General features: G+C 39.0%; 1 protein-coding gene across 1 annotated transcript in view; it reads left to right on the top strand.

Annotated features, from left to right (window-relative positions):
• DNAH3 (dynein axonemal heavy chain 3) overlaps nucleotides 1–26,814 on the top strand; it is a 53,759-nt gene that overhangs the window by 15,655 nt on the left and 11,290 nt on the right. The window contains exons 20-51 of the mRNA XM_082292456.1: nucleotides 314–428; nucleotides 945–1,061; nucleotides 1,252–1,431; nucleotides 2,552–2,688; nucleotides 3,350–3,551; nucleotides 4,102–4,194; nucleotides 4,502–4,612; nucleotides 6,267–6,381; nucleotides 6,768–6,966; nucleotides 8,010–8,118; nucleotides 8,463–8,576; nucleotides 9,674–9,850; nucleotides 10,872–10,963; nucleotides 11,373–11,592; nucleotides 12,422–12,556; nucleotides 13,332–13,443; nucleotides 13,995–14,236; nucleotides 14,831–14,931; nucleotides 15,010–15,115; nucleotides 16,169–16,298; nucleotides 16,797–17,033; nucleotides 17,421–17,524; nucleotides 18,522–18,816; nucleotides 19,293–19,472; nucleotides 20,497–20,620; nucleotides 20,712–20,868; nucleotides 21,762–21,905; nucleotides 22,393–23,059; nucleotides 23,170–23,335; nucleotides 23,667–23,883; nucleotides 24,838–25,020; nucleotides 25,907–26,105. Of these exons, the coding sequence (XP_082148582.1) occupies nucleotides 314–428; nucleotides 945–1,061; nucleotides 1,252–1,431; nucleotides 2,552–2,688; nucleotides 3,350–3,551; nucleotides 4,102–4,194; nucleotides 4,502–4,612; nucleotides 6,267–6,381; nucleotides 6,768–6,966; nucleotides 8,010–8,118; nucleotides 8,463–8,576; nucleotides 9,674–9,850; nucleotides 10,872–10,963; nucleotides 11,373–11,592; nucleotides 12,422–12,556; nucleotides 13,332–13,443; nucleotides 13,995–14,236; nucleotides 14,831–14,931; nucleotides 15,010–15,115; nucleotides 16,169–16,298; nucleotides 16,797–17,033; nucleotides 17,421–17,524; nucleotides 18,522–18,816; nucleotides 19,293–19,472; nucleotides 20,497–20,620; nucleotides 20,712–20,868; nucleotides 21,762–21,905; nucleotides 22,393–23,059; nucleotides 23,170–23,335; nucleotides 23,667–23,883; nucleotides 24,838–25,020; nucleotides 25,907–26,105 (5,480 nt within the window). The remainder of the gene's footprint in view (nucleotides 1–313; nucleotides 429–944; nucleotides 1,062–1,251; nucleotides 1,432–2,551; nucleotides 2,689–3,349; nucleotides 3,552–4,101; nucleotides 4,195–4,501; nucleotides 4,613–6,266; nucleotides 6,382–6,767; nucleotides 6,967–8,009; nucleotides 8,119–8,462; nucleotides 8,577–9,673; nucleotides 9,851–10,871; nucleotides 10,964–11,372; nucleotides 11,593–12,421; nucleotides 12,557–13,331; nucleotides 13,444–13,994; nucleotides 14,237–14,830; nucleotides 14,932–15,009; nucleotides 15,116–16,168; nucleotides 16,299–16,796; nucleotides 17,034–17,420; nucleotides 17,525–18,521; nucleotides 18,817–19,292; nucleotides 19,473–20,496; nucleotides 20,621–20,711; nucleotides 20,869–21,761; nucleotides 21,906–22,392; nucleotides 23,060–23,169; nucleotides 23,336–23,666; nucleotides 23,884–24,837; nucleotides 25,021–25,906; nucleotides 26,106–26,814) is intronic.

Here is a 26,814-nt window from a genome sequence, read left to right as displayed (position 1 = left end):
CAGCTGTATTTTATCAAGCAGTGAACTGTCAGTTGTTCTTGTAGCACAGAGGCATAAAAATCCAGTTGTATTCCTAAACCACTTAATTTGCTCATTCAGAATTTTGTCTGCATTTGTCTTCCAATTAATATCAATATCTCTAACTTGTTGAGGCTGAAAGTGGAAAAATATTCCTTGAAGAAAGAGTCTATGATATTATTAACAAATTATTATGAAAGGTAGTCTGATATGCAACTCTACCTACAGCTGCTTTTTTTATGCTCTTCAGCTATGTTACAAAAACATTTCAAAGATATGTTTCATTTCAATTTAGAATAGAACCTGTTGGAGCAGCTGCAAGTAAGGAGTATTCCTTAGAGAAATCAATAGAGAAAATGAAATCGGAGTGGGTCGATGTGCAGTTCGGTTTGGTGAAGTACAGGGATACTGTAAGTAAACACCAAATCAATATATATATCTGGAAAGAATTACTTTGATTCTGAATACCACTTGAGAAATACTAGAGGGACGTTGCTGCTGATTATTGTGGCATGATGGAAAGTTGTATCTTAGCCCAGAGCTGGGCAGATGTCTCTGTTATTATATATCTTTTTATTTGGACTTTAGTATCTGGACAGCTTGTGATCTCACATACTCATCCTAACAAATATGTAGGCCTGAGCACTGGACAGTAGCGAAATTTTAACTTGCTCAGAAGAAACAAGAATCACAGTGCAAAAGATCGAGTCAGAAGGCACCAGCTTCCTATTCACAAAACAATCTGTCTCTGGACCTTTGAAACAGAGGTGTACAGAGGAGATACCATTTGATATCTTCACACATTTGCAGCCTTTCTCAATTCCTTGCTGCTTCAACCATCATAGAGAAGGGGGAAACAGGAAGCTGAATGAGTGGTGAAATAAAGTGACTGCCATTTGACTTACCAAAGTGTGATGTATTTACAGGACACCAACATCCTGTCAGCAGTGGATGACATCCAGCTTTTGCTGGATGATCACATTGTTAAGACTCAGACAGTATGTGGCTCTCCCTTCATCAAACCAATAGAAGCTGAATGTGTGGTAAGGAAAGGCCAGTGTGACTGAGCTTGCATGTCTCATAGTATGCTTTCCCCAAGTGCTTCAAGGTATTTTGACATGATAAGACATTACAGAGTTGTTAACTAAGAACACATATTCATAGTTCTGGATTTATTCTTGTAATTCTGCTTAACTACTAATTTTGCTTAACTACTAAATGTTTGCATTGCAGGCTTGGAAAGATAAGCTGTGTTTAATGCAAGATATTATAGACAGCTGGTTAAAATGTCAGGCAACGTGGTTGTATTTGGAACCAATTTTTAGTTCAGAAGACATTATAGCTCAAATGCCTGAAGAGGGCAGAAAGTTTAAGATTGTGGATTCATACTGGAAAAACATCATGACAGAAGTGGTAAGTGCTAACATTTCATAAATTGTGTGTTTTTATGCACATCTGGTAACGTGATTATTAATGTCATGTGCATATACTGTTCTCTTCTTCTGCAGTTGGATACTTGTATCCATGGAGTGGAAAAACCTTCATTAAAGTCCAACAAATTGTAGTCTTCCAGTAAAAGTGGTAGATCACATCATTATTGCACTGAGATTTCTATAAAGGCTGGGTATCGAAGGGACGAGGAACATGAATTCTAAATTTTCTAGCTTTTTTGTTTCTAAATGGTCAGAATTAGGTAGAAAGATGAATGATTTGTGCTTTCAGGATCTGCTTACAACTTCACTGGCAATCTGTACAAAGCCTTGCCTGGATGCAATGAGAGTTTGCATTAGGCTTACAAGGTGTACACACTTTGGAGCAACTAAGTGGATTTTTTTATTCATGTGATTGTTTTCTAATATGTGATGACATGGGTATTCAAAACTTAAGTGAATATGGGCTGTCATGGTAGTGTGTCAGGTTAAGATAATGGGGATAGGGAGTGCAATTTGGTAACCTGTTCAATTCCCTGTAAATCAGAAGTTGAGTAAGAGGCCAGACAGTCGTGGTGTGAGCTGAGATGTTTGTCAAAAATGCTGAGAGTGTGTGGTTGTGTGATAAAGGTGTTGAAATAATCAGTGTAACTAAATAGAAGTTGAGACCTGTCCAACAGCTCAGACGCTGTGAATGAAGTCTGTGCTGAAATAGAATCCTCTGAAGAAGAGTGTTATCAGAAAGAAAAAATGCAACCTAGATAGTGAGAACAGAGAATAATTGTCACGTACTGTGTCTCTGATAGAACTTATTTGTGAGTGGAAAACAGTGTAGCAAGCTCAAGACACAGAAACAAGTGCCAAAGATCTTATTTCCTGATATTTCCTTCATTAATGTCTATAAAGTTCAAATTGGTAAAACTGACAGTCTGAAAAGCAAAGCAATCAAATAATGCAAACATATTTAATAACATGAAAGAAGACTGCAGAGGAGAAATACAGCTTTTTAGCCTCCTGTAATAGATGTGATTGATGCTAACAATTTTAATGCAAAACTTAGTGCAATTTTTAGCAGTTTCTGCTTTGTGTTTGTTTTTACAAAGGTGAAAGACACAAAGGTACTTGTAGCAACTGAACAACCCAAGATGTTAGACAGACTTCAGGAAGCAAATATTCTCTTAGAGGACATTCAGAAGGGGCTGAATACTTACTTGGAGTCAAAAAGATTATTTTTCCCAAGGTAAATTAATTTAAAAGGCCTAAGTAAGAAACAAGAAGCCATGAGCTCTTTCAAACCATTTCTACTGAACTGAAAAGTCTCATTTTATAAACATATGTGGGACACAGTCACATGGAGCAAAAAATGAAAAGCTGTTCTCATCTCCAGACATAACTCATTCTCCTCAGTTCCGAAATGCTGGCAGCAGGCGGGGATGGGGAGGCACAATCTGTCTGTCACAGTGTAAACTTTGATTAGAAAGGCTTTCTTACTCACAGGGTATTTTTGAAGGAGCTTGCTACCTTCCCCTGGCTGATATGCAATTACGTCCCTGCCCTACCCTCTTTAGAGGTGTGTGATCCGTGGGAGTTGTACATGATCACGAGGAGCAGGATTCAGGGTTTGTACAGGGTAATTAATGGCTGCCTGGAGCCATCTGGTCTTTCCTGCCTGAGTTTGAGAAGCCTTTTTTTTCCTTTGCATAAAAAGATGGTCACATTGAAATGCTGAAAAAACAGATGTGATGAGTTTTATAATGTTAAAAATTGCTTAAGGAAAAGGATTTGAGGTGATAATTTCCTCTCTGATACACTAGTGTCTTAAGCAACAATAAAACCAATTGCATTAATTGATTATTAATGGCAATTTTCATGATTGGAAAGTAATTGTATTTTTCTGGCAGATTCTTCTTCCTGTCTAACGATGAGCTGCTTGAAATACTGTCTGAAACAAAGGATCCACTTCGAGTACAACCACATTTAAAGAAGTGTTTTGAAGGAATTGCTAAACTGGAATTCACAGAAGATCTGGAGATCATAGGCATGATCAGTTCTGAGAAAGAAATTGTTCCTTTCATAGACAAAATCTATCCAGTGAAAGCAAATGTAATTTAAAAAAAATTTTACTATATGAAATTAGATTGATACATAATACATTGCATAAAGTGCATGTTTCTGAGGGAATTAGGTTTAAATCATTTAGAATCACATCATGAAAGGAGTTTAGAAAGTGAGAGTGCAGACTGGTATTCTAGAATAAAAAGGCTTTCCTACAAAAAGGAGTGAGACATACCAATTTTGCAGTAAATTCCTCTGAAAGGTGGGGCCTGTTGTGAGTTACAGATACACTTTTCACTTAAAATGAGCAGCCTTACCTGACCATGCAATCTGTGGCTTTTGTTTATGCTTATATGAAATATATCCAGCTGTTTCTTTAGCTGGGTTGTCTTTAGAGTTAGCTTAATATACCTGCCTTCAGACAGTGTAAACTACAGTATTACCTGTCAGAACCTGGGGAATTTCAACCTTTATTCCTTTTATATACAGCACCCAAAGAAAGCATATTTAAGCCTAACATATTTCAAATAATTTATCATTGAAGAAGAATATAACCAGGAAATGTGTGTTGACTCTTAACTGCTTTTCTTTCTTGAAGGGCATGGTAGAAAAATGGCTTCTGCAAGTAGAAGAAATGATGTTGGCCAGTGTGAGACAAGTTCTTCAAGATGGCATAAAAGGATATAGCCAGGTAATTATTCCTGACCTATGCTATAAGTTAGATTTCACAAGCAAATATACATGAATAGGTTGCTCAAATTCTTAACCAGGGAAACATGTTTGAAGCTAAGTGGAATCCAGCTCTTCTTGTTCAGTAGTACCAGTCTGAAGTTTTAACTCTGAAGTTTCATGAAGAAAAAGTATTAAAGCTTTACATGCTGATTCCCATTTATTTGCAGCATGAGACAAAAGACATTTGGGGAAAGTAATTGTTATCAGTTCCATAATCTAATGTGTTTATATGACTTCTTGTGTCTGGAATGATCTTTTGGTTTCAGGTTCCTCGAAAGGAGTGGGTACTTCAGTGGCCTGGACAGGCAGTTATTTGTGTTTCATCCATTTATTGGACAGAAGAAGTGTCCAGGGCTATAAGGACAAGAGCTTTACAAGTAAGATTTTTTTTTTTTTTACTATTTCTAGGCACTGAACTCTGATTAATTAATGAAAAGCTCCTTTTAGCAAAGGAGAGCCTCAATCAACAACACATTGCAATTTACTCACGCAGTGTGCTTTATTTTGTTTTTCCTTCTGTGTTGGGTCTTAGCAGAGGTTTGTTCCCATTTACTTTGGTGTGTATCAGGAGAAATCCTACTGAAGGAAATTGTATTACTTCATTTACAAATGATACTGGTGTAAGCTAAAGTACCAAACAAAAAGTGGCAGACCTTTGTTAAACACCAGGTGTTTTTATTTCTAATTCATGTCTTTACATGGGAAGCCTCAGAGAAACATGCAGGCAGAAATCTCTCTTTACAGAATGGTGAAGTTATTTCAGAGAATCACAGAATCAATGAGGTTGGAAAAGACCTCTGAGCCCATTGAGTCCAGCCCATGACCCAACAGCACTTTGTCAACCAGACCCTGGCACTGAGGGACACGTCCAGTCTCCTTAAACACCTCAGGGACAGTGACTCCACCACCTCCCTGGGCTGCCAATTCCCATGTCTAATCACTCTTTTCGTGCAGAAATTCTTCCTAATGTCCAACCTAAACCTCCCCTGGCACAGCTCAAGATTATGTCCTCTTGTCCTGTCACTTGTTACCTGGGAGCAGAGCCCAGCCCCCACCTGGCTCCAACCTTGTTTCAGGGAGCTGTGGAGAGTGATAAGGTCACCACTGATTTCTTGGTTATTTCTTGGTTATTGCTTGGCTCTCCTGGTGAGGAAGGTGCAGCAGCCAAATTTGTTATTTCATACAAGAGACTTTTCTTACGTGTTCCTAGTGCCTCTGTCACTGCAGCAGTTTTAACTGTCACTTCACTGAGGCTTTACTCAAATGCCTGCTCAAGCAGTGGAAATAATTCACTAGGCTTTTCTGTGATCCTGTTTAATCTCGGTGGATGAGGATTTATTTGGAGATTAATTCTGTCAACAGAATGTTTGGGCTGCTTTTTAAATGTTGGAATAGAAAAGTATTAAGAAGCTTTACACCAAATACTGTATTTTAATACTAGCTTTTTGTTTCTGTATCCCTACTGAATTTCTTAGATTTAACTTGCCTGTATTGTTTAACACCAGTGGAAGATCTTACTCCATATATCCAGACAGAACTAAAAATGTTTATTACTTTCAGAGAAAGTATCCTGAACAATCCACAGCTGGAGAAAAATGAGAAGGAATCACAGAACAGTGAATCACAAAATATAAGGGATCTCTGGACTTCATGTAGTCCGATCTTTGTTTAAACTAGAGCCAACTAAACCATGTTGCTAATGGATTTGGTCCCATATGCCCATTCCTTTCTGGTATGGGGGAACCAAAACAAAGAGTATCTGCTCCTCTCCCATGGTAGAGTTTTGTCATTTCCATTAGGAAGAAAGATAAACCTTCTGCTTATATTACTTTCAAGCCATAAATATTTTTGAAGTGTTCCTAGTAAAATAAAATGCCAGTATGCAAAAGAGAATTTTAAATGTTTGTGTAGTGCCCAGACTTCCATTAATATGTTTTGTTGGAGGGGCTGTCTACAATGGTTGCACCCACAGGAGCTTAGGAACTGCTGGCTACAGCATCTCATTAATGCCTGGGTTTGTTTCTGTGACAGGATTTCTTGGAGAAGAGCAATCTACAGATTAGGGACATAGTTGAGTTAGTGAGAGGAAAGCTGTCCAGTGGAGCCCGGCTGACCCTTGGAGCTCTCATTGTCATCGATGTGCACGGTAATGTGCAGCTGCTGCTGCCCTCGTTACACCTGGGGCACTTCTGCTCTCATTAGCTGGGTGGGCTCTTGGAGAGAGGCACCTAAAATGCTTTCTCTGAATCAGCCTTTACAGAGTTGTTGCTCAGTTCTTTGGGCAAATGGGGATTGCTCAGTACTGCACAAGGATCTCCCATCTACTTAGAACAGATGCTGGAATCTGGTTAAAATTAACCTGACTCCCTATTCAAAACAAGTGCAAATTTCTCTCTAATGTGAAATCCAGCCTCTGAATGTTGAATTACTCTTATATAGCTTTAAGTAAATGTTACTTTACTTATAAGTTGTTTTAAGTAAACTAACACAGTAGAAGTGTTTAGATTTTTCAATCTCTGTCGTACTCTGCAGCTCGTGATGTGGTCTCAAAATTGCTTGAAGATAAAGTCATAGATCTGAATGACTTCCAGTGGATTTCTCAGCTGAGATACTACTGGGAAGAGAATGATGTGATAGTGCGAATGATCACAACAGAAATGAAATATGGTTATGAGTATCTGGGCAATTCTCAGCGTCTGGTTATAACCCCACTGACAGATCGATGTTATAGGTAAAGCCATATTGTCTGTGAATAATGTTTTCATTTTTTGGATTGATCTATGTTTACTTTCATTTGTTCTAGTTAATAATAGCAGGAACCTCAGCAGCTAGTATTCTACTGTAGAATTTAGAGGCAAATCTTACATATCTTTGCCCAAATATGGTAAAATATTTACAGTGTATAGGCTTCTACACCAGTAGAGTAATAGACTCTATTGTATCCAACAAAGTGCTTCTGAAAAGAGGTGGCAGCACATGGTAATGGAACTGCAAATTCTACAGTAGCACTGGTCAATTAATTAATCTGAAATAAGACACACAGTTTGGGTATGCCTGCCTGTAAGATAAATGAAGTAATTATAGAGCCCAAATAGTCCAAACCGGCACGCCTTCACAGATGTTTGAATGCAGTTAGCTTCCTGTTCCTCCACTGCCTTGCAAGAGGTTGTAATGGAAATGCTTCAGTCCTCAAGGTTTAAATATTCAAAGGCATGTGGTATTTCACTTCTGGTGAGCCCTGAGGACATGAGTCAAAGCCTTTGAATGAGGATTTTGTAAAATAATCAGATCACTCCAGTGTTAACAGGGATCTCATTTTAGTAAGATGTTCACTTGAAAAGCAATGTGATTCCCAGGTTTTTTTATCAACCTTTATGCTTTCTCATCCATTTCTAAAGATTGGCTGAATTTTTAAAGCCAGCTTCAAGCTCTTGCCAGTTCAAGTGCCACTTGAGGGAAATGCATGCTTTTGCAGACTCTACCATTTTGCTCATGGCACTGTTCATTTGCTTGTGTAATTGTGGATATACAAGGTGGATGCATGTAATAAAAGCCTTGACATTCCTTTTAGGCCAAGTGGCTGAATGTGAGCTTCCACAATTAGGGATCACTTATGAGACAATACTGGGTTTTTAGGGCAAGCTGCAAAGTCAGTAGAGAAACAAGTAAATTGTTTCCAGGGGAGCCTGGATAGGAAAATACTTATCAATCCATTCAGAAAGAATCTGATGTTAAAGATTGCTATTTCTAATGCCTGTGTTCTTGGTAATGTAGGACGTTAATGGGTGCCTTGAAATTAAATCTTGGTGGTGCTCCAGAAGGGCCTGCTGGAACTGGCAAAACAGAAACAACAAAAGATCTAGCAAAAGCAATAGCTAAGCAGGTACCAAAACTCCCTTTTTTTCTACTTTCCACTGTTTATGTTTGGATATGTAGTAGATATTTCTTAAAATGCCATTCTTAAGCAAGTGCTGCTTGTTTTGTAGCTATTCCTTTACAGTTGGACTTGAACACGTTAAGGTCTTTTCCAGTCTAATGATCCTGTGGTTCTGTTCTTTATTCACAGGACCAGCTGATAAGAAGCACACATTTAGGACTGTGTCTATATGGCATCCTGTTTTCTAATCCAAAATTAGCAACTCTAATCCCTTCCCATTTTAGATGCTAAGAATTTTATAGTGGACTTTGTGTTAATACTGAGAAATGCTCTCTGTGTTTTTGTTGTAGTGTGTTGTCTTTAATTGCTCCGATGGCCTCGATTACAAGGCCATGGGCAAGTTCTTTAAGGGGCTGGCACAAGCTGGGGCGTGGGCCTGCTTTGACGAGTTCAATAGAATTGAGGTAATGTTTTAACTCAGACAAATAAAATGAAAAAGCTTTAATTTAAGACACAAGAAGTTTTAGATTTAGACATGACAGCAGTATTGCCAATTTTCTGCTTTTACTTGTGGTGAGGCCTCTTTGTTTTGGTAATTAGTGACACAGAAATAGGCACTCAGCTGCCTGCTCTAGAAGCACACGCTTACCTGTGCTGTCTTGCAGAAGTGTTGTGTTCTGGGTCAATTTAGCAGAAAAAAAAGTTCCTTTACAATTTTTTCTTTTGTATGTGACACTCATTTGTTGGGAAAGAACTGTTCTTGTCTTCTCCTTGAGAAATCCAGCTACAGCTGTGAAGTTGCATTTGCCTATATTCAGCACAAGACAGACAAATCCCAGTGGAGTTATTCCTGTAATTACTAGAACTGGGTGTCACTAACTGAGTGACCTGGTCACCAAGCTGTGTAAACAGACACATCTAATTCCCCCTTGATCTTACTCTGGTCTTTTGGGTTTAAATTTGGTCCCTAATAGCTTTGGATAAGTTTTATTGTTACTTTGATGGAATTCAATTTAAGTACGTACTAGTAAATGTGGAAATTTCATTAAATTCTATTTCGTATGATTGGTATCTTTAACTCCTTATTTTTTCCATTTTTCTGTTGTAGCTTGTTTTCTAGTGAATTCAAGTGTTAGCATTCCTTCTCCAGTGTTCTTTTACCTTGATACTTTAAAACACTCAGGATTGGCACTGGGCAGCCTTACCTATTATTTACCTTCAGTTTTGGACATTGAGTGAGTCAGTTTTTCCAGAGTTGAAGGGAAAGTGCTTTTAGAGGCCTCCAGAGGGAGTTCCTGTCCAAGTAACTTAGATGTCTACATTCAGGCACATGGTATTTCCCTGTGGAGGCTTTTAGAAGCCTCTGTTGATCAGCCTCTGTTAGTTGAGTAGAAATAGTGGCACTAACTTTCAGAGGATCCCTTCCATGGGCAGCTAATATATAGGCTGAGGGTGATTTTCCCTGGAGGAATGCAAACACAGCCATCAAAATATGTAAACAAAACCATTTTATATTATCTCCAAGTGTCTTATGCTTTCCAATCTGTTCTGTCTGTATTAGGTTGAAGTGTTATCTGTAGTTGCCCAACAAATACTTAGCATCCAGCAGGCTATTGTTCGCAAACTCAAAAAATTCATCTTTGAAGGGACAGAGATCTCTCTTAATCCCACATGTGCTGTGTTTATTACAATGAATCCTGGCTATGCTGGACGGGCAGAGTTGCCTGATAATCTGAAGGTAAGTCTGAAATCCTGCTTTCTTGTAGAAATTAAACTGAATTTTCAACTTCTAGTCTATAGTGATGAGAAAAGTCAGCAGTCGAATAATAAACTGATGTGCAACGGTTGCTTAAGGAAGAAAAACGCCATCACTCTGAGCATCCCCTCCCTTGCTGCTTCTGCTGAGCATCACCCCATATGCTCTGGAACAGCCCTTGGCTCAGCTGTCCTGGCTGAGTCCCCTCCCAACTCCTTGTGCACCCCCATCCTCCCGGCTGGTGTGTGGGGTGAGGAGCAGGAAAGGCCTTGACTCTGTGTGAGCTCTGCTCAGCAGTAACAAAAACACCCTGGAATTATCAACACTGTTTCCAGCACAAATCCAAAGCACAGCCTCAGGCCAGCTACTGTGAAGCAAATTAACTCTACCCCAGCCAAAACCAGCACAACTGATAACCTGTTCAAGTGTACCCCACTGTGCTTCTCCAAGCTTTAGTAAACAGTTAGGGTTGTACAAAATGCACAGATGAAAGGGCTCAGTCTAATCATACTGATACCAGTTTACAGCTTTAACTGTGCTCTCCCTAAGTGGAAATTCTCTGGGTTTACAATGGCTTGGTGATCCCCATCCCAATTTAAATTTATTATAACTTTGTGAGTTGCTGAGATGCTATGGAGAGACTGATATGGTCTTGGTTCTTTTTCTAGCATTGCCACAATTCTTTGCATCATCTTTTACAGGGCATTAACCACACTCTGTGCTAGTTTGTCTGTTATGAAAGTGAGATGAATGTCACCTCCCTTTTCCTGTATTCATAGTTCTTTAGAATTGACTCTTTCTAAGCATTTGTTACTGCAGTGCTTAGCACAGACCTCTTGAACCTCTTGATAAGATCAGAATAGAATAGAACAGATTTCTAAAGAAGTCTCATAGATTTCAAATGATTCATGAATTTATGGGGAGATGCTATTCTTACAAAACAGGCACAATTTATTACAGTATTCCATAGTCAAAAGTTGGCATCTTTCTTTTTTCCTTATAGGCACTGTTCCGAACAGTTGCCATGATGGTCCCAGATTATGCCTTGATTGGGGAAATTTCACTTTATTCAATGGGATTTCTGGACTCTAAGAGGTAAGACATGCTGAATTTTCTACCTTAGTTGAGTCTGATATACCTCATTCCTCTATAAGGCATTGAAGGCATACATGGAAGGCTGTCCATGTTTTTTTTCCTCCAGAAAGCACTTCTTAATCTCCTGCTTCCTTGTCAATTCTCATTTACCACCTCATGTTGCCAGATGTGCGCTTCTACACAGGATCATTTGGAAAATGTATCAGAATATCAGACAGAATTCCTAAATGATGCACACATTCTCTAGCATGGCATAATCTACAGTCTTGTTTCCCAGGTGTTTTGGGCCATCTTGTCAGCTGCTGTGTCTTAGAATCACTGCAGTTACTTTGTGTATATAAATAGATAAATTGTTTTCCTTGCATGGTGAGCTATTTTCACTTTACATGCTATATTTTATTATCCACAGTCTTGCCCAGAAAATTGTTGCCACTTACCGTTTGTGCTCAGAGCAGTTGTCATCTCAGCACCACTATGATTATGGCATGCGTGCAGTTAAATCTGTCCTGACAGCTGCAGGGAACCTAAAACTGAAGTACCCAACTGAAAATGAAAGTGTGTTGTTACTTCGGGCTTTGCTGGATGTTAATTTGGCCAAGTTCTTGTCCCAAGATGTGCCATTGTTTCAGGTAAGGTATCAGGCCAGTGTGTTTTAGGTTTGATGATGATGAGATCCATTATAAGAACCTGCAGAAACAGGTCATTATCTTAATTTAGAATGGTTTGATCTAGCTGATGCCATATTAGTGTAGAGTTATTTCAGTCCACTGATCTGGAGGAACTCTTTGGTTCTGTTAGGATTATTTTGTAAAGCAAACTTTCAGTGGTGCCTTTAAAGTTATTCTAGAAAATGTTGTAGAAGGTATCTTGTTAAAAATCATCTTGTGCTGTTTCATTTGTGGAAATCATTCTTTGAAATGTCACATTCTGACTTTGTGCTCCAAAAGAGATGTGGATAATTAAGGTCAATTAGAAATTTGAGTTCAGAATAAAAATGAAGAAGTTTCTGTTTGCATGCTGCTTTAATAGGAAGTAAAGACTATGTTAAGCTACAAAGCAATCAATATTAAAGACTAAAAGCTAGGGTACAAGCACAGCCACAGTCACTGCTCTGAAATTTTGGAGCACATACCCTTCTATTTAATCACTGAAATTCTTTCAACTACTTTCACATCCTTTTGTGTAATCCTGATGGGGGCAAATTTGCAAAGTTTAAGCTTCTTTTTGCAATAGCAGTATGCTCATGAAAACTGCAGGCACAGGTTTCAGTTTCATGTATACAGAATACTTCCATGGCTTCAGTTTGCCTAGAAGTTAGTTTTGTTAGTTTGTTAGTTAGTTGGCTGAGGACATTTGGTTTTAAGCTTCTGTTATCTGTATGAATATTGTTTTACTTGGGAATTTTCTCTTTTTGTAACCTATGTTTAAATGTTGTTCTATTCTGTCTTTCCTTAACAGGGTATCATATCTGACCTGTTTCCTGGAGTGGTTCTTCCTACACCAGACTATGACCTATTTTGCAAGGCACTAACTGAAAATATTGAAAAGTTGAATCTTCAACCAGTGCCATGGTTCATTGGAAAAATTATTCAGGTTTGTTTTCACATACTTCTGGGGATGAAAAGCATGAGAGCAGAAACATTCTTCATTCACTGTCTGTGTCATGAATGAATAGCTAATAATTTCCTTACCAATTGATGGAATATTACAAATGGAGTATTTTTACTGAGTAAAAAGCATGGCATAAAAGCCTGCTTTTCTCATAGTGATTCTGTAATTCAGACAGTCTGTGAAGGAGCTAAACCAGGAAATATCAACCTCAACCTGATAAAAAAGTCTTCTTAGGGGTTGTAACAAGTCTGTTGGATGGTGTTTTTGCTTTGACTTGAGGTTTGACAAGATCTTGTGGGGTGACTGAAGAAGTTACCACTCCTGCAGTCCAAAGACAGCCTCTGTGGGACCAGCCATATGCCAGATCCTCAGAGCTGTAGCTTCAGTCCCTTCTTGTCAGCTTCTCTGGTAACCACTGGTTCCAGTTCAGGCCCTTTCAGTTCAGGGCTGTGATCTGCAGTGTCTCGTTTGTGCCCTCACACCCTGCACAGTGCTGCTGTTGCAGCTGAAAGATGACATTTAGCAAGGAGAAAGGGAGGATGCCTGGGGAAAACGACTTCTTAAATGGTATCAGTGAGAATTGCCATAAAAGCATGACTGCCCCCTGATTTGGATGAAGGCTTTGGTCAACCAGCAGAGTGCAGAGATTTGGTTGTGTCACATCTGAAAGCAGGAGAGAGACTTCTACTTTCATACACATAACACATAACACTTGCTTTTGTGCCATGTTAAGGAGTGGCTCTCCTGTCACTGGCAGGTGTATGAAATGATGCTGGTGCGCCATGGTTTCATGATTGTTGGAGATCCTATGAGTGGGAAGACCAGTTCATACAAAGTGCTGGCTGGAGCCCTGGCTGATTTGTGTGCAGGTAACATTGTCCAGCCACAAACTTCTCATTAAATGAAGTCAATTCTATGACTGTTATTTTTCCTTTGCCGAGATATGCCCAGGTTGTTAATTGTCCTATAGTCTCCTTCCTTGACTGCAAAATTTCTATTAATTGAACTATTTTTGTCTGGTATATTTGTCTGATAGTATTTTTGTTTACATCTGCTGAAACAGTAAGCCATACTCATGTGTTTATGCTTTTCTGAATTTTGTTAGGCATTTTATTTGGCATAATACTCTTGAAAAAATTTGCTCTGATAGGATATTGTAAGTAGCTCCCCTAAGTACATGAAATCTATGCTGCTCTGCTTTTTTCTTTTTTTCATGTGTTTTTTTACAGCAGACTTCTTGCTTCCCTTGTACAAGTAAGGGATTTTCGTATTTACTGCTACCTAGATGCCAGATATCTGGGGTTTCTTGCTTTGAGCAGCTAGAGTAGAATCCTCAGGAATCACTGAGTTCTGTACTTCAGCTATTGAATAAAACTAACCTGTCAAATTCTCAAGCTTGTGTGTTTGCCTTTTTCCACAGCAAATGCCATGGATGAATTTGCTGTTGAATACAAAGTTATTAATCCCAAAGCCATTACTATGGGGCAGTTGTATGGCAGTTTTGATCCTGTAAGTCATGAGTGGTCAGATGGAATTCTTGCAAAGGCTTTCAGGGAACAAGCATCTTCTACCACAGATGATCGCAAGTGGATTATTTTTGATGGCCCAGTGGATGCAGTTTGGATAGAGAACATGAACACTGTGCTGGATGATAATAAAAAGGTAGCCTAATTTTTTGCCTGTAACCTCGTCCTTGAATAAACAGACTTGATTTTAGTAGTAGCAATATTTTTACTATGTTAGGAAGTGTGAAACTCAGGAAAGGCTGATGTGCTTAAAAGCACTGCTTTATTTCCCCAATTGTATGAGTGGGTTTAGATGGTATTAGATAATATTAACCTGTTACTTCTCTCTAGAAGCCTTGTCTTGCTTCTTCTTCATTGAAATGAGGTTTATCACTGAGGTTTTTTTATTGACCTTTTTAGGAAACTGAAATGCATGAACTCAGTTCTGTGACTGAAAACTGAACTTGCTTAAATTACCGAGTGAATAAATAAATTTAAAAAAAAGATGCACGTGATAACTGCTTTTTCTTGCAGAGTTATTTAAAGATAGAGCATTGTTCTCTGTTTCTCTGCAAGCCTTACAGTAAGACATGGAAAAGTTGAGGTAAGGTCATAAAATATCATGTATTGTAAGGATACGAATGAATGAGGAGTGACACTAAGTGGAATTTTCAGTGATTTTATGGCATTGCTTTGACTGCACAATCAGCACTGACATGACTAGACCATGTTTGTGATGCTCTTCCTCCAGTTATGCTTAATGAGTGGTGAAATAATTCAGATGAATTCAAAAATGAGTTTAATCTTTGAGCCAGCGGACTTAGAGGAGGCATCTCCAGCAACTGTCAGCAGGTAATGTGAGAGCGTTCAAGCTTGAACTGTCCCAGCTTGCACATGTATTCCTCTACCACAGGTGTTTGTTCTTCCCAGGTGTGGTATGATCTATATGGACCCACAACAGTTGGGTTGGAAGCCACTGAAGGATTCCTACATGAAAACTCTGCCTCCAAACCTGCAGGAAGAACACCGGGCGCTGGTGCGAGTTCATTTTTTACCTAAGTCTAATTTAGATTAACTATAAGGTGATATTCACAGTTTGCCCACTTGAAGGCAGACAGGGGGAATCAAAACTTTTTTATTATTACCATTGGCAGCTTAGTCTTGAAAGCCTTTTTCACCTCATTGCTTGCATGACAGAGAGCTCTTTGTGCTGTGTATTGTACTATGTCTTCAGTAGATGCAAATAAAAGTACATGTTGGTGAGAATCAGCTTTCAATGAAAATTTAAAATCCCTATTATTAGGCATTAAAATCTAGTAAAATAATTGGAATGATATTAGGATTGGAGCTGTAGAAAACTTATTTATGTGATTTGAGAAGATCCCCTTTCAGTTTTTACAGGAAATTAGAATCAAATTCCCAAGAAGTATCAAGAGTAGAAGAGTTCTTTATTTATAGTTTTCTTAGTTCATAAGAGTAAAATAATTATTCCTTAACCAATAGATAGCCTGACCCTTTGGTGCATCTTCTTGAGTACTAGTTCCTGGGAAAAGGGTAGGTCATGATTCCTGTCCTGTTTTCCAGTTTGAGTTCATGGAGCAGATACCACCAGCCATGGTCAGTATTAACCCGCCTGCTGTGGCACTCCTGCAGGCACCAGTCTGCCCCAGCATACTGGAATTTCTGCTGTGGCACGGTGTCTGTGCTGAGTCCTCAGTAGGGGGCCTCTTTTTAAGGGAGGATGAAGCCTTTGCCTTTGTTTCTGTTGGAACAATTTTGTTGTTGCCTAAGCAAGACAGGGGTCTCTCTAGGCTGAGCTGCTGCTCTGCTGTCTGGATTAGTAACTCGGTAACAGAATTCCTGCTGAAAACTTCTCCATGGTAAAAACAACTTGTTTTCCCCTTCAGATAGTGATGGTGTGACTTTGTGAACATTTCAGTACTGCCTCACACAGGCCCTTTCCTGATCTTCTCTCTGCCAACCTGGAGAGTTTCTGACGCCCTATGTTTGACGGAGGGTGAATTGAGGGACAGTGGGCAATGTGGCAAGTCCTGCATTGTCACACAGCTGTTTCCTTTTCTCCTGGTAGGTCAATGACTTGTTTATGTGGCTAGTCGAGCCCTGTTTAGATTTCATTCACCATCGTTGCAAATTTATTGTGAAAACGTCCTCTATTCACCTGAGTTACAGCTTGATGAAACTCTATTCTTCTCTCCTTGGTAAGTACCCTAAGCCACCTTCTTTTTATTTCAATTTTTCTTTTTTGTTCCTGCCATGTCCCAGGACAAAATGCAGGTTATAAGATGCAAGGAAATACCACAGGAATTCCTTACTGTTGAGTTCATACAACAGACTCAGTGATCTCACTGATCAGTATTACTAATAGTTCTTTGACCAGCGTACAGAGCTTTCACATTTGGAAACTGGTGTCACTACAAAACTGAATATGATCTTGTGAGTATTTTCTATGTTTTGCTTGCTGTTTGCTACCATCTGAAGAAGAGAGTTAGGACTCTTTCTAAATATTTTTCTTCTAATTTCATTTTTATTTGTAAACAGTATTTTACACAGACAAGATCCTCCTTTTGTAGATTGGCTTCATTCCACTGAAAACAGTGCTTTACTTTTGTCTCAGGGTACTTTTGCAAAAATGCATTTTGAATTGGGGTTAATGGTTGTTAATGGCATTTAACTAAAATTCAAAATACATGTTTTAGATGAAATAAAGGAATCTGATGAAGAGGACAGGGAAAGCTTGTCCAATCAGCAGATCACCTCATGGCTGCAGGCCCTTTTCCTTTTTGCTTTGGTGTGGACAATTGGAGGGATCATTGATGCAGACAGCAGAAGAAAATTTGATTCGTTTTTCCGCAACTTGCTCAATGGAATGAATGAGGAAAACCCACGCCCTAAAAATGTGAAGCTTAACAAAAATAATATCTTCCCAGAAAAAGGTGCTTCTTCGTAACTGTACTTGCTTGGCCTTTTATAAAGCAGTAAGAAAGCTTGGCACTTAGTGTGCCTGGCAGATGTTAAGTCTGCAGCAGAGCCACCATCTGCTAAGCCTTGGGCTGCACAGTTGGGTGCCCTTTCCTGGCTCTTTCACCCAGGAGTAGCATATGCCTTCTGTTGTACTCAAACAATGTGGCTGAATCTGACCTAAAATAATTTGGTGATGATAATGGCAGTGGGGGGGTGGGGGGGAATGGGAGAGTGGGGGTGTATTTTGTGTACCTACTAGAAAGCTTCCATTATCTCAGTGTTGAACATCTCACACTCAAATTAATGAAGTTTATAATTTAATCAGTGGGTTTTCCTATGTTGTGTTTTTCAATTAACAGGGAGCGTTTATGACTTCTATTTTCACAAGCGTGGCCATGGGCAGTGGCACATGTGGACAGACTGCATCACAAAGGAAGAGCAAGTTATCGCCCCAGGGGCTAAGGTGCACAGTGGTGTCTTTATTGTAGAAAATAATTATTTGACTAAATGATTTAGAGGTATAAATAACCATATGAGGCTGTTTAATGATTGCTTTGCAACATTTCATTAGTCTCTGTAAGCTCCTGTTCATGCTTTTGTCTCAGTTCTGGTAGCACCGACACTGGAAGTTCAGCACTGCAGGTGCACATGGAGCCCTGAGGTTTCCTGGTGGCTAAAATTTGGGTTCTGCTTTGTTCTCTAACAGCCTCTGATATTGGGGAAACCATGGCGGGAAAAAGCCAAGGCCTGAATTTCCATTCCTTCATTTCTGTTTCCAGTGGTTAATCTTATGATATTATGGTATAAGTTACTTAGAGAAAGCAAGCAAAGAGATTTACTACTACTTTGGGATATGGGGAACAGTACTGAGAGTCCTGGATCCCCTCCATTTCCAAATAGGGACACTCAGATTTTGATGGCAGCTGTGAACTGAATGGAAGTGAAGCACATCAGAGATCTGCAGATGAAACTTCAAGATAACTTAAGCTTGTTCAACTTTTCATTCCATTGTAGTTGCAATTGTCTTGTCTATTAAGTACATGAGAGAGGTAAGATTACATTTCATTCTGCTGCCGAAAATCTTCCCTCAGTATCAAATCCACAGCTGCTAATTATGAGTAAAAAGTGAAGAAGAGAAAAAAATTTCCAAACCAGTGTTCCTTTCCCTTTGCACAGTAGGGTAACAGAACTAGGCCATACTTTATAGTTCTCCATCCAGGCTTTATATAATGTTTGTGAACCATGATATAGATAATACTGGTTGTGCTATTGACTGTACAAGCCCTGAACAAGACGTGGGGCCATAGTATTTACTAGAACCTTGTTATAGCTTAGGTTTTCAGACAATAGCATTTCATAAAAATGCATTTGTGCTGCAGGGTTCCTGTAGTTGCTTGCAAATTCATGTTGATTAAGGTATTAGATGTTTGATTTTCCTGTTTTATTTTACTTTCCTGCAGGTATCTGAGCTGATCATTCCAACAATGGAAACTGCCAGACAAATGTTTTTTCTTAAAACATACGTGGAGCATAGTGTCCCTTTGCTTTTTGTGGGTCCCACTGGCACTGGAAAAACAGCTATAACAAACAATTTTCTACTAAAACTTCCAAAGGAAAAATACATCCCGAGTTTCATCAACTTCTCTGCAAGAACCTCTGCTAACCAAACCCAGGATATTATTATGTCCAAGCTGGACAGAAGAAGAAAAGGATTATTTGGACCTCCTGCAGGGAAAGAAGCTATAATTTTTGTGGGTAAGACATATTTTTCATTTTTAAAAATCATTTTTATTCCAGCTTTAGGCAAAGGAAGTGGTTCACTGAGACTAGTAAATTTGGATTGCCTCAGTGCTTTTTGGCTTTTTTCAGGTATCCAGAGAATCATAGAATCTTAGAATCTCCCGAGCTGGAAGGGACACACAAGAACCATCAAAGAATTAGCACTGCCCTTGCTGAGAGGTTTAAGTGGTGGTTGTCTTCAGAATAGTTCATAGAGTTGCAGTGGGACATGACATGAAATTAAACAAAATCACCAGCCACACTAAATTAAGCCATCACCCCTAATTATCCCTGCGAGGTATAATTGTATTTGATTTTGGTTACTTCAATGGGAAGCATAAATAAAAACACACAGCCTTTTTCTACCTCTAGTTCAGTTATTTTTCCTTCTTAGAAGAAAACGAAATTCCTAAACACTGAGGTTTTTTATTCAGTGTCTGTGTTCTCCACAGATGACCTAAACATGCCTGAAAAGGAAGTGTATGGAGCGCAGCCAGCTATTGAGCTTCTGAGGCAATGGATTGATCACGGGCACTGGTACGACAGGAAAGATGCATCCCACATCAGTATCAGAGATGTGCTGCTTGTCTCAGCTATGGGTCCCCCCGGGGGAGGCAGGAATGACATTACAGGTAGGAAATGCATTGGTGTGGCAAGTGGTTATCTAGCTGACTGAACTTCAGAGGTGGGTTCAGGTTTGCTTATGGCAAATTCTACATTTATCTGTGACTGGGGAATCTACAGGTGCATTCACTGAGTGGGTCATTCCAAGTACAGGTCTGTTAGGTTCAAGTTCAAATCTCTACCTTTTCCAGGGGGAGTTTAATCAACTTTAGAAAGAATGTTTTTGTGTTGATTAAACGGTGAATGACGGAAGTTATTCTAAAATTAGCAATGGAGATTATTTCCATTTTCTATTCTTTGGAAAAGGGAGGGAATACATCTTCTTACCATGTCTCTGGCAAGTCTCTTCTGAAGTTGTATCTGCTGCTGCTAAGTAGGCTGCCTGCATTTATTTACAAGCATGTTACCTGCAACTCCACGATTCCTGTCACAGCAGCATAAGGGAGGTTATATTTTCTAAAAAAAAAATTACGTAAATTAAAGCCCTAATGTAGCTGCAGCTGCATTACTATAGGCTACATACATCTGCATTGTTATAAAGCACTTCCTTCTACTTCCCTTCATATAAACACTGTGGTACAGATATAACTGTATGTGCTCTGAGGAGGCTTTATGAAATTAACTATTCTGATATAGCTGAATTTCTAAAATTTACTTGGGTAGAGACTGATTCTTTTTAGGTGAAAGCCAGTAACAAGATCCTTGACTTTGTAAAGTTTTACTGTGTCATGTCATAATCAATAAGGCTGGGTTAGCTGAAATTTCAAATTGGGTAATAGCGGCCTTGTAATGGAGATGCATGGTTTACAGACTCAAAAGAGTAATTTTAAGTAAAATACTGATAAAAAATATAAACCAGTTTATATTTTTTCTGCATCACTGCTAGGGCAAAAATTTGCCAGAAACAAAATCATGAAGCTGGTCCCAGATTGAAATATTGTTTTAGTGACAGTCAGTCCTAGAAGATGCTAGCTGAAAGGTGGAAGGATATTTGAACGTTGAAATCTCTCTGCATCCATCTGTGTTTCACAGGACGCTTCACACGGCACTTGAATATTGTCTCTATCTGTTCTTTCAATGATGACATTTTAACCAAGATTTTCACTGCAGTTACTGACTGGCACTTCAGCAAAGGCTTTGATGCTTCATTTCTGAGGTAATGGGATCTATTTCCTGTAGCACCTTTGTTGACTTTTACCTGTGATTTAGCTGCAGAAGTTAAAATTGTATTTCTTTTCCTTCTTAAGGCTGGGTAAGATGATGGTCCAAGCGACATCGGTGATTTATAAATTGGCAGTTAGTAATTTTCTCCCAACTCCTTCAAAATCCCACTATGTCTTTAATCTACGGGATTTTTCCAGGGTTATTAAAGGAGTTCTGCTCTGTCCACACACTCATTTGCAAGTAAGTTGTAGTTTAATTATGTTGATGTAGAAGAGAGCAGTAGAAAAAGTAAATTATTTCTATAATATCAGTAAGTAAATATCTCAAAATACATGAACTATGATTTCAATAGATTTACAGGGTTTAAAATCAGAATAGTCCCTGAATGCCTTGGTTTGTATTTTCTGTCTGTCTCTGAGGGAGAGAGCTGTCATTTTGTTAATATTCTTTACATATAATACAGTTGGGCCCAGAGGTCCAAGATCCTCCTGTTAAAGTCTGTACATCAAGGCAGACAATCCCCTCTGTTGAACTTGCAAACTAAATAAGAAAAAGAAACAAACTTGAGAAAAGACTCAGTTTCTCTTTTTACAAATGGCAAACAGTCATGAACAGGACTGAATAATTTCACCCTGAGTTTGCCTCTTGTCACAAACTACAAATTAATACTGAGAGATGTATATGATATTCACCCTTCTACTTTTTTTCATCCCTTTACAGTAAAATGTCAGATAAAAAGAGTATTAAAGGTTTTATTTCTGCTGGAGGAATGTGTTTGGTGCAGAAACAGAACAAACCAGCTACAAGCTATTCAAGGGAAATCTTAGCCAGGGTGGGTTTTAGGGCTTGGGTTACAGCCCATGAGCCAGACCTTTGAAGGATGGAGTAGAGAAAAAGGTTTGACATGAGAGTCCCAGTTTGTGTTGGCAGGAAGGACAAGATGGTAACTAGGTGAGGAATCCAGTTAAGTTAGCAGATGCTGGGCCATGTGCTGAATGGCTTGGGATTGAAAGATTCCCACTGAGTTTAGTACGAGGTATAGCAGGGTCCAGATGGACATTTCTAACCTTTCCTTTTTGAACAAATCCTGCCTAAGCTATATTTATCAATTTTGTTTGTATTTACATTTTCAGGATGGAGATAAACTGATCAGACTTTGGATTCATGAGGTTTACAGAGTTTTCTATGATCGCTTGGTTGATGAGGATGACAAGAATGTTTTCTTTCAGATGGTACAAGAGACAACATTAAACAGCTTCAAGCAGAACCTTAATAAGGTATTTTTGGGTAATGTGCTGGGACCAAGATGATACTGATGCATTTTCAGAAATACTTAAACATTGAGATTAAATCAGTACTGGAGACATTTTGCAATGTTTTGATCAGTGAATTTAAAAAGTATGGACAATGTGCTATTCAGCATTGAGTATTATACATATTTTTATTCAAGATACTTCATATCAGAATGTTTTATAGCTTCTGAGGGATTCTGTGTTGGTACAGAGGACCAACTGAAGTGGAATAAATGTCTTGCACAGCATTTATCTGTGTTTTTACTTAAGATAAAAGATTATTTGGATGCTCCAATGGGTGTAGTGGGTACCTTTCTGAGAAGCCTTTTGAGAACTTGTTCTATATTTGACAGCAGTATCTCTCTGTGAGGTATTCATATGTGGAAACCTGCATGTCAACCTACAGAATTATGAGTTTAAGGAAAATTCCCTAATAGTTAGAATCATCTGTTGATCCTTGTCTTTTTCCTAGGTACTGGGTCATCTCTCACCTACTGGAAAAGTCACTGATGACAATATTCGCGCCCTGTTCTTTGGGGACTACATAAAGCCGAGCAGTTCTGTCAAAATTTATGATGAAATCACGGACTTAAAGCAGCTGACAAGCGTGATGGAATTCTACCTTGAGGAGTACAACAATATGAGCAAGGCACCGATGTCCCTGGTCATGTTCCAGTTTGCTATCGAGCACATCTCAAGGATATGCAGGGTACTGAAACAGGACAGTGGACACCTGCTGCTGGTGGGTGTTGGCGGGAGCGGCCGGCAAAGCGCGACCAAGCTTGCCACCTTCATGAATTCCTTTGAGCTCTTCCAGATCGAAATTACCAAGTCCTATGGCATCAGTGAATGGAAGGATGATATTAAGCAAGTCATGCTGAAAGCAGGTGTTGGTAACAACAATGTGTCTTTTTTGTTCTGCGATAATCAAATAAAGGATGAATCATTTGTGGAAGACATCAACATGCTTTTAAATACTGGGGATGTGCCTAATATCTTTGCAGCAGATGAGAAGGCTGAAATTGTTGAGAAAATGCAAAGTGCAGCAAGGGTGGAGAACAGGAGAATTGAAGCCACGCCCCTTGCTATGTACAGTTTCTTTATTGAAAGGGTGAAGAAAAATTTGCATATTGTCTTAGGTCTGTATACAATGTGTTGTTTCTCAGAATATTTTTATTTAGGTTTTTTTTTTTTTCAGCTTCCTAACTGCAGAGAAACTTAGGTGACAACCATGTTTTTATTTTTGTAGCCATGAGTCCTATTGGAGATGCCTTTCGGAATCGATTACGGATGTTCCCTTCACTGATAAACTGCTGCACCATTGACTGGTTCCAAACGTGGCCTACAGATGCTTTGGAAATGGTTGCTAACAAGTTTTTAGAGGATATTGAGCTCAAAGATGACATTAGAAAAGAGTATGAGTTTATCTCTCAAGAAACATATGAATCAAAAGTTTGTTCCCCCACCCCTCGTGCCCCCAGTGTATTTGATTGGGAGACTGTCCTTTTAAATGGACAAAGCTAAGCCAACTCTGGGATTTCAGTGCAAGTCAAAGATACCCCGACATACGTATCTGATGTTTCTGAAAATCTCTTCAACAGGAGTCCAAAATACTTCTAATAATGGGGAAAATACATTTCTGCCTTCCCTAACACTAATATGACTCCATAAGCTTCGAGTAATTTTTTGATAATTGACATAAAGACAGACTGTATTTTCGAAGTAATGTGGAAAATTTTCCCCTAGGGTTGTGTCAGTGTGCAAGTACTTCCAAGAAAGTGTGAGAGAACTCTCTGCTGGCTACTACGCTACGCTGCGCAGACACAACTACGTGACACCGACTTCCTACGTGGAGCTGATTCTCACCTTCAAGACTCTGCTGAATAGAAAAAGGGAAGAAGTTGACATGATGAGGACTCGTTATCTTGTGGGACTTGAAAAGCTTGAATTTGCATCTTCACAAGTAAGTTTCAGATGAAAATGCTGAATATGTGCCACATGCATACTTCATGTATGGGGTCTGTATGGTTGAAGCTTACAAAAATAAAATTTACTAATTTGTTCTTCACTATGTTCATGATGCTGTTGCTAGTTTTCTACAAAAAGCCAGCAGGAAAAGTTAGATTACTGCTTAGTAAATTGAAGAAATTATAATCTCTACATTTGGATTATAGCTCTTCATAGCAAACAAAATTAAAATGAAGGTACTCATTAAATGTTGAAGGAATAAACCTTATAAATTTCATTATTGTCTCAAAACCTTATATGGAGAATCCATGCCTCAGAGTTCTAGGACCTATTACCCTTTCCAAAATAGAGGAGAGATTGAAAAACATTGTAAGAGAATATTAAACATTAATTCTTGAGTAGATTCCCAGTAGGAAATGGATCAGATTTATTTATTCCAGATAAATAATCCCTTTTTCAACCCATGTGATCCAGGGATTGATCTTTCCAAGGCACAAACTCAAGGGGCTTCTGGATAGTTGCTGGATGAAGAAGATCCAGTTTGCAGCTGTTGCTGTCACTAATTCTGTGTTCCATTCCAGGTTTCTTTTGAATTTTGTTTTCCAGCTGTGCAATAAAGGATTATTTGGGCTTTCGTTATCTGAAAGTGACTGTGAGGAAGAAATAGAATTAAACAATATATTTCTCCTTATTGACATTAATGAATCTGAAAAAAGCAAGTGTATTGCATAGACAATGATAAAAATACCTTTAAAAAAAATCTACTCAGTTAAATGAAACAACTCTTAGTAAAAATAAACCAGAGAATTATTAATTATTTAAATCAAATGTCCTTTTTTTAGATTGTCTTAATATAGGGCCCTCCAATCTTTCTTCATGAGACATCAAGATATGACATGCATGCAATGTTTACACAGACTTTTTCTTGATTTCCTGTTGTATCCATCAGGTTGCCGACATGCAGAAAGAACTGACTGACCTTCAGCCTGAACTGATTAAAACGTCTGCAGAAACAGAAAAAATGATGGTCAAGATTGAAAAGGAAACAGTTGAAGTAGATGCAAAAAAGGCAATAGTGTCAGCAGATGAAAAGGAAGCCAATGATGCAGCTGCTGTTGCCCAAGCTATTAAGGTAGTGCCCAAGGGCTTGAGCCTGGAGCGTGATGGGTTCCAAGTGAATGGGAGCTGTGATGATGTGTTAATGGGGTGAGCCAAGCTCTTAGAGTAACAAAATTGCAGGAGATGATGAATGACACGTTCCTTATATAAACACGGTAAATTTGGGCTGTTTGCAGTATGACTGCACCTCACAGTCCTGCATAGCTTCCCTTTCTAGTTCACGTTCCAAAAGCTGTATAGCTCTTATTTCTTTACTAATATATTCTCATTTTCAATAGATTGAATAACGAGTTTATACTGTTTCCATGCCCAAAGACAGTTAATTTAGAGTTAGCTGAGGTAATTTGGCATATGCTGCATGTAGTCCTATTAGGCATAACTTCAGAGGTAATGCCACAGCCAGACATCTGTAACACAGAATTTCCTGTGGAAAGCCTCAAGATTCCTCAATATTTTTTTGTAACTAGCTGGAAATGTCAGTGATATATAATATGGATAATTACTGAGATCAGAGTATCTGATAAAGAATTTAAGCTACACAGTATCCATTTTTCAGCTGATCAGCACTGTAAGATTTAACTAAGAAAAACTGTCTCTAACCTTTATTTTAATTCTCATTGCCAAACCAGAGAGGCCTTGATCTTGAAAGCTTGTGTGACATTTTTAATTATCAGTTCAGTTTATGGAAGTTACTAATTTCTCTACAAACCTTCTCTCTTTAAACTGTGCTGTCAAATGGTGAAAGTAGTTTTCTCTCCAAGAAACGTTGTGAAGAGTCTATTTAATGGATGCTTAACAAGACAGAAGGTTCTCCGAGGCTGTGCTGTAGTGGGGGGTGACCAGGCTGCAGACCTAGTATTGTATGAAGGTTCACAGCTTTCTGCCCAATGTCTTAACAGGACGAATGTGAAGCAGACCTTGCAGAGGCTCTGCCAGCTCTGGCTGCTGCAGAGGCAGCTCTCAACACCCTGAATCCTTCAGACATCACTCTTGTGAAATCCATGCAGAATCCCCCTGGTCCTGTCAAGCTCGTCATGGAGAGTATCTGTATCATGAGGGCAGTTAAACCAGAGAGGAAACCCGACCCCAATGGCAGCGGTAATGACACAGCTTTTGTTATCCCTGCCCCAGGAATGTGTGGCTGCTGCTGAGGTGTGCTGGTGAGGTGCTTCTGGCATGAACGAAGCCTCGTGCTTTGGAGGTGCATTTTGCTGGCAGTGACAAGTACACTGAGTAGTGAAGAGCTGCTTTTGCCATGCTGGCATACTGCCCTTGCCTGACACTGTTGTACAAGCTTTGTAAATATGATCCCAGTCGCCTGCACAAAGTCATCTCTTCAACTTGCTTTGACCCAACCTTGAGATTTGCATTGCCTTGAGGAGCTCTGGGTGCTGGAGGTGTGCTGTGCACCATCTGCCTGTGTTTCCCCCTGCAACCCCTGCTTCCAAACTATCAGTTATGCTGGGAGAGGGAATTCTAATTATACCTGTCATAGGTAATTATTCTAATAAGCCTTTTCTGTGTGGTTTAATGTTGTTATTGTGGGGTTGCACAGGATTTGTGAGGTGGGAAAGAAACCTTTTTCTTTCACTTTTCATCCACCATATGCCTATACAGCTCAACCCTTCATAATTAAAAATGAGGATGATATAAATGCCTTTTATCCCAAATGGTCTTATCTAGATTAAGAAGGAATACTTCCACAGTTACTGATTTATCTAATAGACAATGCTAAGAAAGATTGTATAGTAATTGGTTTCCCGTAATGTGCTTGGTTGATTTAGAATTAATATGCAGTTAATAAATA

The sequence above is a fragment of the Coloeus monedula genome, assembly GCF_965178545.1.
Source record: "Coloeus monedula genome assembly, chromosome: 16".
Taxonomy (NCBI): Eukaryota; Metazoa; Chordata; class Aves; order Passeriformes; family Corvidae; genus Coloeus; species Coloeus monedula.
This window is presented reverse-complemented; position numbering and strand designations above follow the sequence as displayed.